The sequence below is a fragment of the Lepus europaeus genome, chromosome 11 (genome assembly GCF_033115175.1).
Source record: "Lepus europaeus isolate LE1 chromosome 11, mLepTim1.pri, whole genome shotgun sequence".
NCBI lineage: Eukaryota > Metazoa > Chordata > Mammalia > Lagomorpha > Leporidae > Lepus > Lepus europaeus.
Genome location: NC_084837.1, coordinates 78,458,540 through 78,475,005, shown reverse-complemented (window position 1 = coordinate 78,475,005; position 16,466 = coordinate 78,458,540). Strand labels below are relative to the sequence as shown.

General features: G+C 40.7%; 1 protein-coding gene across 4 annotated transcripts in view; it reads right to left on the bottom strand.

Annotated features, from left to right (window-relative positions):
- Positions 1–15,665, bottom strand: part of TCF12 (transcription factor 12) — a 414,455-nt gene extending 398,790 nt beyond the window's left edge. For 2 of the 4 annotated variants that reach the window (XM_062205994.1, XM_062205989.1), the window contains exons 1-3: positions 15,348–15,665; positions 14,275–14,371; positions 13,176–13,248 (exon numbers count right to left, since the gene is read on the bottom strand). In XM_062205994.1, the coding sequence (XP_062061978.1) occupies positions 13,176–13,248; positions 14,275–14,349 (148 nt within the window). In that variant the 5' untranslated portion in view covers positions 14,350–14,371; positions 15,348–15,665. The remainder of the gene's footprint in view (positions 1–13,175; positions 13,249–14,274; positions 14,372–15,347) is intronic. The other 2 variants (XM_062205990.1, XM_062205988.1) reach the window with 2 other exon arrangements.
- Between the last annotated feature and the right edge of the window lie 801 nt (positions 15,666–16,466).

Below are 16,466 nucleotides of genomic sequence, written 5' to 3'. Positions count from 1 at the left end.
GTTCCAGTCTCGACTCCACTTTGGATTCCATCTTCCTGCTAATGTATACCCTGGGAAGGCTGCAGGTGATGACTCGAGTACTTGGGTCTCTGTCACCCAAGTGGAAGTCTCAGATTGAGTTGCAGGTTCCTGGCTTCAATCTGGCCCTGCCCCCACTGTTGTAGGCATCTGGGAAATGAACCAGTGGATGAAAGATTCCCTCCCATCCACCGTACCCCCTCCTGCTTCAAACAGAAAAAAAAAATTAAAATAAATGTACCTCTTATGAAAACAGACTGCAAATCTAGTAAACAATGATGTGAACACTGACAGTTTTCAATTCTAAAGGAGCCCTCCTCTTTCCAATCAATGTACCACACCATATTCGTATTCTCCACCATCTACAAACCATTCTACATAGAATAAAAGCAATGGTACATTAACAGGCGCTCTCTTAAATATTTACAGATGATCTTTAACAAAGTGAAAGCCTACTCTAGTTTTAAATAAATGGAAATATAAAATGCACTAATTATCACTAATAATATAATATTAGCATATGTTTTAATCCATACAATGTTCAATCCATAAATGTTCTGTTGCTAAAATTAAATTTTAACAAATTTCACCAAGACCTCTTCTGTATGTTTAATAATATTTTTTAAATAGCCCTGGAATAATTATTTTCTATCTACTTTAACTTGCCTTTATAACTAAACACTAAATTCTTGAAAAGAGGGAAATAAAAATAAAATTTCCACACTATGAAGCAACCATTCTCTTCTATGGTCTCAAATAAATAATTGCTGTAAATATTCTAGTATCTTACAATTACCAAATTTCATCTTGTTCCCAAGATACAAAGACTGAACACAGCTGAACTATAAGATGACATACACAAAAATTATACTCTGATAAAGAAATTTCAGGTTGTATTTATATTTATTGTTTGATTTACTCAAAATGTCTATTTTATGGAGCTTTTTGATTATTCTGTTTCTAATAGAAACAAATCTTGAAGCACTCTCTCTCAGAGAATATCAGCATTAAACAATTTAAGATTATCACAACAACAAATTTTAAAGATTTCTAGAGGTATTAAATTCCTCCTCAAGACCAAACACACTCTAGTGTAGATTGGTATCAGCACAGGTGCAACTACAACTCATCAGTTTGCTACTTCTTAGGGGCAACAAGAAACCACAGGCAAATGTGTATCACTGTTGATTTCTCTATTTCCTCTGTGAAATGAACAGTTACCAACTTCCTACAAGAATTATGAAGTAAATGGCCTATGAGTAAATATTTATGAAGTACTTTTATCACTATTGATTTTTTTAAACAGTAAGACTCCTCCCCTTCCCCCAATCATTCACTGGGCAAAGTCCTACTGCTATTACAACTTGTTCAGCAGGCCTCCAGAGTCAAACTCAACGAGAATATGGAGTTTGCTCACTGTAGCACTGCTCTTAAGCTCGACAAGACAGACTGTATAAATATGAAGGCAAGACAGATCCTAGCTGTATGGCCCAGTTTGTTTTCCTGTTGCAGAGTATAGCAAAACCCTAAGAAACTTTAAGTGGATTTAAATACTTAACATTGTATCATGGTTCTTGGGACAACAACATTGGGAGCACTTCATGGAAAAAATCTACAAAGCAATCAGAAAAGTCAGAATGACCTCCTGGGTCTGCCTTTCAAAACAGACAACAGACTAGTTTGTTACATGCTTCATTACTACCTTCATAGTTTTTGTCAAAAAGTAGTGGGACTGAGCCAATGACAGGCTCCTTAGGAAAATTTCACACACTCACTAGAGTCACAAATTGTTTTTAATGAAGATGCATGTAATAAGTGAAGAAACATTATGCTACATGTCTATCAAAACTTTCCTCTGGTAAAACTGTGAAATTTACCAAAGGCTTTTATCTCAGACCTACTTTTCCTTTAAAAAGGTGACTGGGGGTCTGGAAGGATTTTCCCTGTCTGCTCTCAGGCACAAAACTCAAAACAGGTATAGTCATGGTTCATGCTTCCTTTCAGAGGGAATCATGTAATATTGGATACACAGTCATATCTATAGGAGCACAAATGAAGATTCCACCCTCCTCACTGTACCCTAAAAATGCCCCTGCATGCTTAACTGACCAGAGAAATATCACTACATTCCTTGGCCCCAAAGATGAGAAAGATAACATCAGTTCAAATTAGAACTCCATTCCCTAAATCAATGTATTGGGCTGACAGCCCAAAGCTCAGCCTGAATAACCTATATTCCAAGGGATATTTGCTTAATATAAGTAAGTCAACTAGGATTTTGTTTCTTTATTTAAAATAGTCTCCAACTAGACCTTTAATCCAAAAATTTATAGAGTTGAAAAATGAAACTGTCACCGAAAACAATAGCTGGGTAAAGGGGTGAACACAGACACCTCTGTAATATCTTGTCTAAAATTCATGAGGCAGGAAAAGTTATAGTACTTAGTTTTTCAGGCTTTAGAAAGAAAACACAGGGCCGGAGCCACGGCTCACTTGGCTAATCCTCTGCCTGCGGCACCGGCACCCAGAGTTCTAGTCCCAATTGGGGCGCCGGATTCTGTCCGGTTGCTCCTCTTCCAGGCCAGCTCTCTGCTGTGGCCCGGGAGGGCAGTGGAGGATGGCCCAAGTGCTTGGGCCCTGCACCCCGAGTGGGAGACCAGGAGGAAGCACCTGGTTCCTGGCTTCAGATCCGCCAGCCATGGCGGCCATTTGGGAGGTGAACCAACAGAAGGAAGACCTTTCTCTCTGTCTCTCTCTCTCACTGTCTAACTCTGCCTGCCAAAAGACAGACAGAAAGACAGAAAGAATGAAAGACAGACAGAAAGAAAGAAAAGAAAAGAAAGAAACCACAGTACACAAACCTTGTGTTGACCCCAGCACCTGATACAGTAAGTAGGAAAATAAAGAATGTCAATGTCTTCCCTTCAAAAGTAAGATCAGATTGTGCCATCAAGTCTATACCGAATTTAGAGGGAAACTTTTGGTTCAGACCTTCTTGGATTCCCAAATTACAAATCAAGGGATTGTGAATCTTTGGCAGAGAAAAGGGGTTATTACCAAATAAATAAATATGCCATCATCTAGAATAAAAAGAACTAGCTGATGCTTATTTAAAATAGTCTTGCAATATCTCTGACTATCTGCCTAGATGGAAAGTTATAATCAATTCAAGCTGTCTATATGTTCCCACCAAGAGATTCAACTAGAAACAACTTTTCCCTTTAACTCTCTTCTAAATTGGGACAATGAAAAATATTTTCCAAAACCTGAGTGTGAAAATAACAAAAGCAAACGGACCTTGGCGAGATACCAAGGTCAGTTAAGTAAGGCTGGTAGGGCTTCCAAGTAGCAAAAATCTAAAATGATCTGCTAACTCAAGAGGTCTCAGCCATGTAAGCACAGGTACTATGAACTTACCTGCAGCCAAACCATTATCCTTCTGCCATACATTCAAGATGAGCCTACCATTTTGTTCTCTCCAGTAGCACAATACCTATTATTTATCCCCAACAATCTTAAAACAACATACACTTATGTAATTCCCTCTTAGAAGGGATCCTTCCCATGTCCCACCAGTACTCACAGCTCTTGCTAAGAGTAGCCACACATTTTGGTCACTGATTGGAACAGCCTTGATCATATTATATCTAACCTGTGTTCTCTATATTAGCCACCAATGAAGTGGTAAAAGAGCAATTTACCAGTTTATCCTCATATTTGAAGTCTCGCAACAACTCACTGACAAAACTACCAGAAGCAAATAAATCCACAACTTTTGAGGGAGGCTGCCTCCAGACTTTCACTTAGTAGCTAGAATGATCTTTCATCATTACATAGTCAGAGAAACTCCTCAGTCCATATTCAGATATGTTCCTAACACCCAAAACAGAGTTGACAAAATGACATCTTGGGCCAATTTTCCCAAATTTTAATAACCAAATAACATATAGTAGTGACTGTTTAAAAAAGACAATAATATTTTCTCTCCTACACCTTATCTGAAATTGTTTTATTATGTTATTTTGAAGATTTCATCCATGAGTCTCCTCCGATGCAATAAAAATTAGTAACCAATCGTTAATCTGTTTTCATTTCTGCCTGATCTTTCTATGTGATCTTTAAGCCCCCAAGCAGCTTATAGTAGCTTGGATGACTCACCATGGTCTTAACCTGGAACAAATGAGAGCACATTTTAAACATGAAACAACAACAGAATAGAAGAATCTCTCCTTAAAAACATAAACTTTCTTCTCAAAAGTATATTTAAAACACTATAGGATAGTCTAGATGGTCATATTACTAAGAAATCTATGCTTCACTTTATAAAATTAACAGTTTCTTCGCTACCAAAACCATTTTCCCCCTACTGTAAAGATTTCTTGGCCGGCGCCGCGGCTCAATAGGCTAATCCTCCGCCTAGCGGCGCCGGCATCCCAGGTTTAAGTCCTGGTCGGGGCGCCAGATTCTGTCCCGGTTGCCCCTCTTCCAGGCCAGCTCTCTGCTGTGGCCAGGGAGTGCAGTGGAGGATGGCCCAAGTGCTTGGGCCCTGCACCCCATGGGAGACCAGAAGCACCTGGCTCCTGGCTTTGGATCAGTGCGGTGCGCCGGCCGTGGCGGCCATTGGAGGGTGAACCAACGGCAAAGGAAGACCTTTCTCTCTGTCTGTCTCTCTCACTGTCCACTCTGCCTGTCAAAAAAAAAAAAAAAAAAAAAGATTTCTTTTCACAGACTTCTATAGGAACAAGAAAAGGTCCAAGAATAGATCAAGACAGCTAAAGGGTATGCTCTAGAGCTGGGCTTCTCCCTAAAGATGTACAGCCAGCATCCCATTCCACCCTGGTCTCTGCCACCAGAGATATAAAACAGGAGGAAGGCAACCCCACAAACTAAACAATGACGCATCTCTGGAATTTCACTTTTACTCAAGAATTAATGAAAATACTTATTTTTACTACAAATAAGTGTATATTAAGTACAAGAACGTAAAATGCACATAAACTTTAAGATAAAAATTTCTGTTGCTCACTTTCAATGTGTTGCTTTAGGCTACCAGGGGAGTTTATGTTCCTTCTCCATTAAAAAAATGAAGAAAAAAAAAAAAAAAGAGGTGGGGATGCTCTACTCTGGAGACCTTTAACATTCCCTCCAGCCTATCTCCCAGCTATTCTATCCTTGCAGGTCACATAATTTTTATTTTTACTTATTTATTTAAGTTATTTCATTCAAGAAAGAATTTCAAGTAGCTAGAGAGAACACAGAGAAAATATTAGTTCTAATAGTGGTGATGCCTAAGCACGGAAGAGGTTTTTCACAAGGTACATGCATTCTACCTTGCTGCAGTCCACAATGTCTGGTTTGTAAAAAGCCTAAAGAAGAAATCAACTTTAAAAAGTATGGTTCTTAGGTATCTGATTAACTTTCAACACTACTCTTATGCTTGATTACTTCTTAGACTTTTAACTGTACCTATAATTCTATGGCACTAAAAAGCAAGTTTGATATGTTGACCTTGTGCCCCCACCACAGACAAAAGATTCCATTTTTCTCTTAAGCAGTATGGGATAACATCTATAAATTGTTCAGCACAATGCCAAGTATATAATAGTAATTCAATAAAAATTGGCTACCATAACCATTATCAATATTACCAGTAGTATTACTTTGGAAGGTACCACAACAATAGTAGCAGTTTCCATTTTAGAAGCTATGTGGCAGGTAATATACAAACTTATTTATCCTTCAAGGATTCCAGAGGTACAGATTATAATATACTTTTCACAAATGAGAAAAATATGGCTCAGATGATTTAAATGACTTGCCTCAGGCCACCCAGCTAATAAGTTTCTGAACGATTCCAACTCGGTTTGTGTGGCTCATAAACCTAGCTCTTTCTACTATAGTACACTGTCTCTCTCACAGCAAGTTAGGAATTCAAGGGCTGTCTCGCTGACAAGACTCCAATTAGATCCCACTCCATCTCAATAAGCACAGGCCAAAGAATGACAGGAATTCCCACAAAACTCCTTTATAAACAAACATAAATGTACACTAACTGTATTCTATTCATATATGAGTAAATAAAAATTTACTGTTTCTCATTATGTAATCAAGTTAAGTCACTAATTCTATACCTCTAGCCCCACCATTAACACCAGTCTGATAATTTATCTCCCCGAGTTCACTTCCATAAGGATTTCACTCACTCACTTAGTTTTAATTATAATGTGTACGCGCACAGAAAAAAAATTCGACATCTCCTATCCAAAAGAAACCAAAATACAGTAAAAATATATCCATGTGCAAAAAAGTGTTCACAACTACATTATTTACAATATCAAAAAACAAATTAGGAAACAAAACTCCTGAATGTCAAGCAGTAAGAGAACTGACTTAAGTTACACTATAGTCTTCCCTTAACAATATGTAACAATTACTATAACAATTTTAAACTAAGTTTATAGAATCTTTAAAAACATGAGAAAATGCCTATGGTAGGATATTAAGTGAAATAAAAAAGTAAGCCATAAAATCAAAGTGTCATTAAGCTCTCAAGTTTGCAAACACAGAACTATGAGTAGGGGAGGGACTAAAAGGAAATAAATCAATTTTCTCTGGGTAATGAAATGAGGGGGTTTTCTCCCCATGTTGCTTTTTTTGTTCTCCAATTTTCTTTCACTGATGACTATGTCATGTTTCCTAAGATGGTATTTTTGAACCATTTTAAACTCATCTCCCAGCATTCTTCCTTCATAAATTTCCTAATTAGTCAGAAGAATCCCAAGTTATATAAAATTCAAAATGCCCAAAACAATTCAGCATCATTAATACGTCCAGCACTACCTCCCTCCAATCATGCCGCAATTGCAATCTTGAGTCATTTTTCTCTTATCTACAGAAATCTAACCGTCAAATTCAACCAATTCTTTATTCCTTCCTACACTTTTTCCTTCCTACACTAATACCAAATCCAAACCTTAACCAGTTCATCTTAGATTAACATAAATACCTCCTGAATAAATAAATGCTTTCTTCCTTTTTCTAGCGCCTCACCACTATTAGTTCATTCCACTGTCACACACTATGTCCCAGGCACTATTCTTGAAGCACTTGACATTACTGACAACCCTTTGTGGATACTTACTATTAGCAGTCCTATTTTACAATAAACAAAAGCACAGAAAGGTTACATAATCTATTCAAGATTTCAAGATTTCCCAGCTAAGGTGTGGAAGTATTGGGATTTGAACCAACACAATCAAATTCTAGATGATAATATGTTAATATGAGCTCCTCCAGGAATTCAGCAGTGGTAATCAATAAAAGCCAGCTTATCTTTCCCCAAATTGTATAAAGGACTATAGATCAATCCAAACTCCCTTTTTCCAAGTCTTGCCTCATAGCTTGTACACACCTGCTCTTCTTCCCAATTCATTTTCCTTCTCTCCTTCAAAGTCAACTCCAGATTTGATTTAACACTTTTGTGTTTTTCTTAACGGGGCTTGAGCACACCTTATTCTTATGGACTCATTTTAAAGAACAATTGTTGATATTTTTTATATCATAGAAGTTTACATTTTATATTAAATGTAAAATTTTACATTTTATCTTTCCATCTAAGTAATGAAACGTTTCACTTATGACTATGATCTTCTCCATTTCACATCTTTCCAAAAGCTACTAGAATAGCAGTCTGCACAGAGTAGACTAAATAAATATGTGGTTAACTGATAGCAATGAGATTACACAGGGCTCAACTATTTAACAAAACAGAATGTCATTCATTAGTCTTTTGAATATATTTAAATGTTTGTCTTCTCACTTAATTCCTTAATATGAAACACGTTAGATTTGCAATTGCCATCCAAAACCATATATTCAAGTGATATCCAAAAGCAGTGCTATTAAATGACTTTTTAAAAGGCTTTTAAAAGGCATTTCAAAGATTGCCCAGAAATATCAATTTTTTTTTTCAGAAGACCTTTTCTATTAGCTTCACTTTATTACACCAAGAGTCACCCAAGTCTTCAACATTAAGACTATGACATTCCAGGTATGATTACAGAAAAGACTACCTGGTTTCAATTAAAAAGTGTCTTCTGCATGACCTCAGTAAAACCTGAAACGTGAAAACAACTGTGTTTATGGTCTAGGTTGAATATATTCACCTTTATCCTCCTATTCCAAGAGAATTATTTTAAAAATTCAAAGAAGATATATCAAAGAATAGCTTAAAAAGAAGCCTGAGTTTGTATTTAAACTTAATGAAAACATATGAGAATAATAGTTACAGATATGTCTCACCATATATAATAAACAAGTCTCTAAAGTATCATGACTTAATCAAACTGTTTTCAAATCCCTAAGCCATGACTACTGAAAGGAACATAATAAAAAGTGCTCTGAAGGCCAGCGCTGCGGCTCAATAGGCTAATCCTCCACCTGCGGCACCGGCACATCAGGTTCTAGTCCCAGTCGGGGTGCCGGATTCTGTCCCGGTAGCTCCTCTTCCAGTCCAGCTCTCTGCTGTGGCCCGGAAGTGCAGTGGAGGATGGCCCAAGTGCTTGGGCCCTGCACCCCATGGGAGACCTGGAGAAGCACCTGACTCCTGGCTTCGGATCAGCACGGTGCGCCGGCCGCAGTAGCCATTGGGAGGTGAACCAATGGAAAAAAAGGAAGACCTTTCTCTGTCTCTCTCACTGTCCACTCTGCCTGTCAAACAAACAAAACTGCTCCGAAAAGCACAGAATACTCATTATAACCTTGTCTCTAACTTTTCTGCTTTTCAAGTTTGTATTTTTAAATGCAAATTCTCCAAAAGATTAGTCTTCTGCTTAACTTTACCTTAGCCGACCATATTTATCCTAAAATATTGTATTTTTCCCCTACATGCCTGCTGACTCTGAAATTACTGTCATTAATCACTACATATAAACCACAGTAAATGTTCAACACAGTTCAATTTTTTTTAAATTTATTTGACAGGTAGAGTTATAAACAGTGAGAGAGAAAGAGAGAAATTTTAACAAATTTTAATGACCGTGTATCACTGCAAATTATTTACAAGTTTTAATGCCAACAGGTACACATTATAACCCACAGCACTCACATCCTTAAAATATCTTCAGTAAAAGGTCAATCCAGGATTCTTAACTATTCGAAAGCACCATTCCCATTTCTACTACATGTAGTTTTAGAACAGTGGATCTGCTGACACCTGATCTTAGTCTGGTGAAAGATCTAGAACCCTATGCAATTAATGTATATTGTTTTAAGTAAACCCACACACACTTAAATTTTACTGTTTTCTTTTTCCTTCATGTTTAAATAATGCTAAAGCAATCTGAAATGTTTAAGATGAGTTTAACAGAGTAGGTATTTAATAGTTTTATGACAGATTTTTTTAATAACTTGAATGGCAGCTGTAGTTACAAAACAGCAACACTAAATGCTTGGGAAGAAACGTTTTTGGTTTTCACTGTATCACTGTCACTAACTTAATTGTGATACTGTACTACAATTTTGCAAGATGCTAGCACTGCAGCAAACTGGGTTAAAGGGCAGACAGGATTTCTTACAGCTAGATCTGAATCTACAATTTTCTCAAAAAGTTTAATTTAGGGGATGGCACTGTGGCATAGTGGGTTAAACCGCTGCCTCCAATGCCAGCATCTCATATGGGTGGCAGTTCCAGTCCCAGCCACTCCACTCCCAATCCAGCTCCCTGCTAATGCACCTGGAAAAGCAGCAGAAGATGGCCCAAGTGCTTGGGTCCCTGCACCCACATGGGAGACCTGGATGAAGCTCCTGGTTCCTGGTTTCCATCTGGCGAAACCCTGGTGGCTGCAGCCATTTGAGGAATGAAAGATCTCTCCCTCTGCACTCTCCCTTTCTCTGTGTAACCCTGCCTTTGAAATAAGTAAAAATAAACCTTTTTTTAAAAACAAGCTTGATTTTAAAATTTCTGAAAAGCAGTTTAATGATAAATTCACTTTTCTGACCCTACTACAACATGTTCAAAAAACCTTTAAGTACATCTTAAAATTCTCACCCCTAAAAAAATGATCATTTACCAAAGAATGAAAACTTGTGTTTCTTTTAAAAAATTAAGAGCTAGAAGATGCTACTTACAATTATTTCCAAAAGTCTTGAAGATTAATTAGAATAACAAAAAGTAAAGCTTTACTTGCTAAAGTAACTTTCCAGATAGAAATATCAGAGACACACTGAATATATACAGATGGCTTGCAAAACAACAATATCCCATTCCTGTCCAACTTTTCTTATTACTTGGATTCAAAAGCTAACAAAAGAAACTTGCAGACATACTGCAAACATATTATCTACTAAAAATTTAAACATCAAATCACAATTTAGATTGACACACTCAAACCCTGAAGCAGGGGGATAGTGGATTTATTTAACCACTTCATCCATTTCCATTTTGTCAGCCTTTTCAACCAGCTTTTCTTGTACACACTGCCCTAATACAGAACCTCACCTTTCACTCCTACAAAAAGAAACATTTTCCTCAAGGTCACTATAACAACACCTCACAGAACCTATCATACCAACTGGATAAATTCAGTCTTACTATAATGCAAGGAAAATTAACACCTTGAAGAAATAAACTATATGACTCAAGACAAATATGTAAATAAATACACATTCATCTTTTCCAGTGTGTCTAATGATGAAGTGTCGGCTATCACATGACTATCTGTTTTAAGAAACAAAATTTAAAACACAAAATCACATACTATAGAATACTGCATGTTACCAGCCTCCCAAAAAATCTAAAAGTATTATTACTTCTCAAAATAACTCGCTGTGAAATTGTCACTCTTGTAAAGGACAAATAAGAAAGAAAATTGTACTATAGTTTTCACACGGCAAAAGGCATGGGGTCTCAGAAATGTCATTCCAAAATAAACAAACACTTAATACTCTTCATAATAGCTCTTCAAAATGAAACCAAGATATTTAGCTCCTTATATGTTGCCAATAAATAGTCATCAGGATGTATTATGTAATATCCTTTGAAATCAGGGCAGATTATTCAAATATCAACAAAGATATAAAGTATATTCATATAAACTAAATAATTTACTACACAAATTTCTCTTAAATAGTCCCTAAAAGAAGTAACTACAGGAAAACCATATCTACCAGTACATTTACATTTTGAAATAAAATAATCACATGCCATTTTCTTTCCAAAATTTCAATCCACTAAGTATTAAAAGTTATTAAATTAAAATTTAATTATATTTTTTCTGGTATTTAAAACAAATCATGCAGATAAATATTGCTATGTTCACCAAATACAGATATTTAAATTCATGCTTTCAATGAATGAAGACAAATTCAACAGTTTTAAAACTAAAAATTCTAGATTCCAAAGAATCAAATACCACTCCTTTAACATAGAAAAATAAATTTTTTCCTTTGTGTAACGCAACCTACTAAAGAATGCCAACAATCGCTCCAATATCAGGCTTGAAATCCAATTTAAGTTTATACATATACTTTTTAATGTTACAGAATACATAATTCATTCTTCTTAATTTTAAGAAGTATTTGTAAAATGCAACTGTTCTTACTTCAAAAACAGAAAGTACTTCAAATTTCTGAAGTTCACGTATTTATTATTAATGAGTATCCAGTTAAATATATTTTTCAGAATTTAAGTTGAAACTAAGTCTGAATCATCAACATCTGTATTCATTTAAGGAAATACACTATATATTTATTATGTATCAGGTAAAGTAAATTTTAAAGTTCCCAGAATTTTCTATTAGTTAAAAAAGTGAGATGTACTGAGAGCACTAATAAAGGAACATAACCATCTTCCAGATACCAATAGTTTTCTTCCCTTACCCCCAAGAGAGTAACAATTTTCAACCAATTACTAGTAAATGTGAAGAGGAAGAAGAAAAATTGGGGTTTGACTAACATTTCATGATATCCTTTGGATCAAGGATAACATTAGTCTTAAGACCACTTGAAATCCTAAAATGCTTTTATTTTACTTGAGCCATTAAATGACATGCTGTATTTTCCCCACAAGCCACAATTTCATAATTAAAGATGAATTTTACTAAACTGAATTACCATATCATTTTAAACAGAAACATTTTTAACTGTAAACTGTTAAATTGGTTATGAAATTCATCTTATTTTCTAATGTTTTATTGTGACAGTATTTTAAGAAATGAACTATAATTTTACTATAGTAAATAAAAGAATTACTGAGTTTCACATCAGCAATTTGACAGCCGATTTTCTCAAGATGATGCTAATATGGCTTTAGTTTTTTTAAATCTCTGAGCACTAAGGAATGAACTTAAACAGAAAATCACAGTTTTTATGCACTAGAATGAACCTTGCTTCTGGAAAGTTTGTTGTTTAAATTATGAGTTTTGAAAAGTTACAAAAGCAAAAAATGCATACTTAATAAAAATGTGACATATGCTCAATAATGAAGTAGTTATACTAAAAGTAAAGATGACAGCACTAGTGCGAGAAGAGGAATCTTCCTTCAAACATTACCCTGATGTAATATGAGCATCTAATAGGTGTCATTTAAAATTAAACCTAAGTTTCTATTCATTCCTAACATTCTGGATAATTGTCCACAAAATTCTTGATCTACAGATTTCTGAGGGACTGGCAATCTTCTAAAATCTTACTAATAAATGCTTAACTCATGCCACTTGTCATACACATATACCCAATTATACTATCCTATCAATTTTTTAGAAATGAAGGCCTAATAATGCTGAGATAGTTAGCAAAATTTTAATGTATATATTAAGTACACATTAAAAAAAAAAAAACACCCATGGACCATAGAGCGTTTTCTTCTGTTATCTTTTTAACAGTACTGGCATGATATAATCCCTTGTACTCAAAAAAGACAATACTCAATTTTAAAATTAATGGAAAATAGAACAACTTTAAATCCACAGTGAAATTCTTGTAAATATGTCAATGGATCTTCAGTGCAAAAGCCCGAGCTGGGGACTTTTTTGTTTTTGTTCATAATTTTAACTTGACATTAAAAAATAGCATGAAGAAAAATATTAAAATGCTTTATACTTTTCTATTAAATGTATCACAACACCAAAATATGCGTTTGGTTTTAGACATCACCTTACCTGATCCACTGAACTGACTGCTTCCCAGTGTCGTTGGTCTAGTTTTCCCACTATTAACAGGTGGGGAAAACATCTGCAAAATAACCCAAATATATCTGTCAGTCCTGTAATCCTCCTAGACTGCTGACAAACAAAAAAGTCCACTCAGAGCCATTAGTCAGTCACTCTATTTCATAGCGAGGGTGAAACAAGATTGGAGATACCTTCAGACCTCAGGAGGCAAACACACTGAGCGCTATTTCCTAACACTATTTGGAAATCCTAGTTACATTCTGTTCTGAATAGAGGTTCTAAAATTATTAAGTTTAAACAGTAAATTTTTACCTCAAATCACCATCACTTTAGAACTAACCGAATGTCCTTACACTGACGTTACTTAATATACACCTAGAATCACGTCCAGGATTTCCATATACAGGAAGGATCATAATACAGTTCTGTAAAGCATTATAGTACAGTTCTATAAAGCAGATATTGGTCTTGCCTCCTAACAGCAGTTAATAAATTTAACCGACTAAAAAATTATTGGGCCCTTTGGTTTTTTTTTTTTTTTTGGTTATTTTTAAGTCACTTTCAATGTTAAGCACACACATATAATACATATATACATACACACACAGCAATGTATGTTCCTTAGAAGTACTCAGCTCCAAAGTATGGAAATTCTAGCCCTGGACTAGTTTAATTTAGCTCACATCTTTCAGGTACCATCAACCACACCAGATCTTCGGGAGGGTAATCGCAGAGAGTTGGGGGTGAATTTTTTCCCTCTTTTTTTCCCCCTATAAAATCCGAAATTTCTACTCAACATCAGGGTCAAAGGGTGACTCAACCGAAGCTGACGATCACATTGTTCTCTTTCTAACCGGTTAAATCAAATGACCCCTCTGGCACTAAAGTTTGAAATCTGCAAGTCTAGACATTACATCAAAGTTCAGGTGTCCAACTTGGGGGAGCTGGACTCCAGCCCTGAGAACCACTACTCCAGAGAGATGGGAGCGGCCCCGCAGTCCGGTCTCCAGGTCGCTTCCCCTCCCTGTGCCTTTCTTTCCCCGCAAACCCCAGCGGAACCCCGAGATGCCGAGGCGAGCTCTCCTACCGCACTGAAGTCCAGCAGGTCGCTCAGCTCCTTGTCGGTCCCTATAGCGGCCATGCGCTGTTGCTGGGGATTCATCTTCGGCCACTTCTAGCAGGTCCTAAGGCAGAGGAAACAGGCTCAGCGAGGGACCACCGAGGCCCAGAGGCTGGGAGGGGGTGGCGGGAGGCGGAGTGGGGGAGGAGCAGCACCGGGGGCGTCGGGCTGACTTCCAATAACCCCACTCGTTCCCACCGCCGCGCGAGCGGGGGGCGGGAGGGCTCGGCGCCCGCGCCGGGTCTCTCAATCCACGCGTTCCTCCGCGCGGCCCGAGAGCTACGCGGCGGCTCCCGCAACTCGCCGCTCTCCCGCAAGTTTCCAAGCCCGTCCCTGCCCCCGCCCCGGCGCCCCCTGCCCCGCGCCGCCGCCGGGCGCTCGGCGCCCCGGGCCTGGGCCGGGCGGGGGGGGGGGTCTCCCGGGGCGGGGTGAGGGGCAAATCGGCGTCCGGCGAGGGGCGATGCGAAGTGACTCACTCGCTCGGCAACAATAGAACTGACAAGTTGCAGGGGAACGCGCCGCTCGCAGGCCCGCGTCCACGGCCGCCGCCGCCGCCGCCCGGACGTCCCCCCGGGCGGCCCGAGGGGGTCGGAAAGCACCCCCGGAGCGTCCTGGGGGGCGTCCTCAAAAACAACACAGAAACGTCCCCAACTAGTATAGCTCTCGCCTGGCGTCCTCCTCCCCCGGCTCGGCCTCCTCCCACTTTCTTGCTGCCCAGCCTCGGACCTGCCGAACAATGAGCCCGGCTCCGCGGCCGAAGCCGCCCGCTCCGCCGCGCGCCCCGGAGCAGGCGCCCCGGCCCGAGCCGTGCGCCCAGCGGGGCGCGCAGGCCGAGCGCGCAGCCCGAGGGCCTGGCGGCCCGCGCCTCGCGCCTCCGCCCCATGCCGCTCCCCAACTTGGAGAGGACCCTGGGCTGGGCGCCGTACAAAGGGGCGCGGAGTTCAGGCGCGGGCCCGGGGCTCCCCAGCTCCGCGGCGACGGCGCCCCGCACCCCCAGCCCCGTCACACCGTCCCCCTCCCGCTCTCCAGCCCGCAATTACCTGCCGCCCCGTCTCCGCATCCAACCACCCCGATTAAAGTTCACTTTGGCCGGGAGAGCGGGTTCGGGCTTCCTCTGGCACTGCCCGGCAGCTCAGTTCACTTTGCCCCGCGCGAGCTCTCAGGTCCGGACCGGGGAGGCGGCTCTCGGGCCTGGCCGCCCCTTCCTCCCGGGGCGGGCTGGCAGTCCCCCCGAATAGAACTTGTGGGTCTCCTCAGGCGGACATTTTTTTCGCTGAGGCGGCCTCAGCACCGCGCTCGGCTCGCCTCCGGATCCCTCCGCGCCGGGAAGAGCCCCGAGTTAACCCCTCCGTCCCCGGCCCGCTCCCGCCGCCCGCGCCGAGGAAGTGGGGCTGGCAGAGGGGGCGGGGAGGAGCCGGCGGGGACGGGGAGGGGCCGCGGCGCGGCCGGCGGACAAAGCCCGCGGCCTGGGGAGGCGGGCCGGAGAGGGGTGGGAGGCGCGCGCAGGCACCGCGGGGAAGCAGGGCCGCCTCGCCCGCCGAGGACGCTCGGCCTGGGCCGCCTCCCCCACCCCCCGGGAGCGCCGAGGCGGGCACCGCGGCGCCTCCTCGGGCTCGTCTCGCCGGGGCTTGGGCCCCGAAGCGAAGCCACGGAGTCCGAGGCCGCAGGGCACCGAAGACTGCCGTTCCCGGCCGGCCGGCCGCCGCCGTCAGCTGGGCCCCGGAGCGCCACCTCAGCTGCTCTTGGAGTAGGTGATGGTGGTCAGACTCGATGCCGAGCCGGACGCCGGAGCGAAGGCGGCTCCCCTCCTCGAACCACAACAAAGCCGTGTGGTTTCGGGTTTTCAGACCCTCTGTTCGCAGCCGAGCCCCTGCGGCCGCGGCCCCCTTCTCCCAGCGCGGGCCGGGTCCCTGGAAGTGCATCAAGCCGGTCCCTTCATTTCACAGAGGAAGCTTCCTGTCACGCAGCCAGCCTTGGTGCGCAAGTTCCGAACTTGGCCTGGAGAAGCCCCAGAGTAGAAGACGGCTGAGCCTCTAGAATGGCAGTTAGGGTTCTCCTCCTTTTGGGTCGGTGAGTGCAGAAAAAAAAAAAAAAAACCGCTAAGGTCCAGGCAGAAAACACTGAAGAAAGAAGACGTTCAAACTAACGCGGTGAAGAGG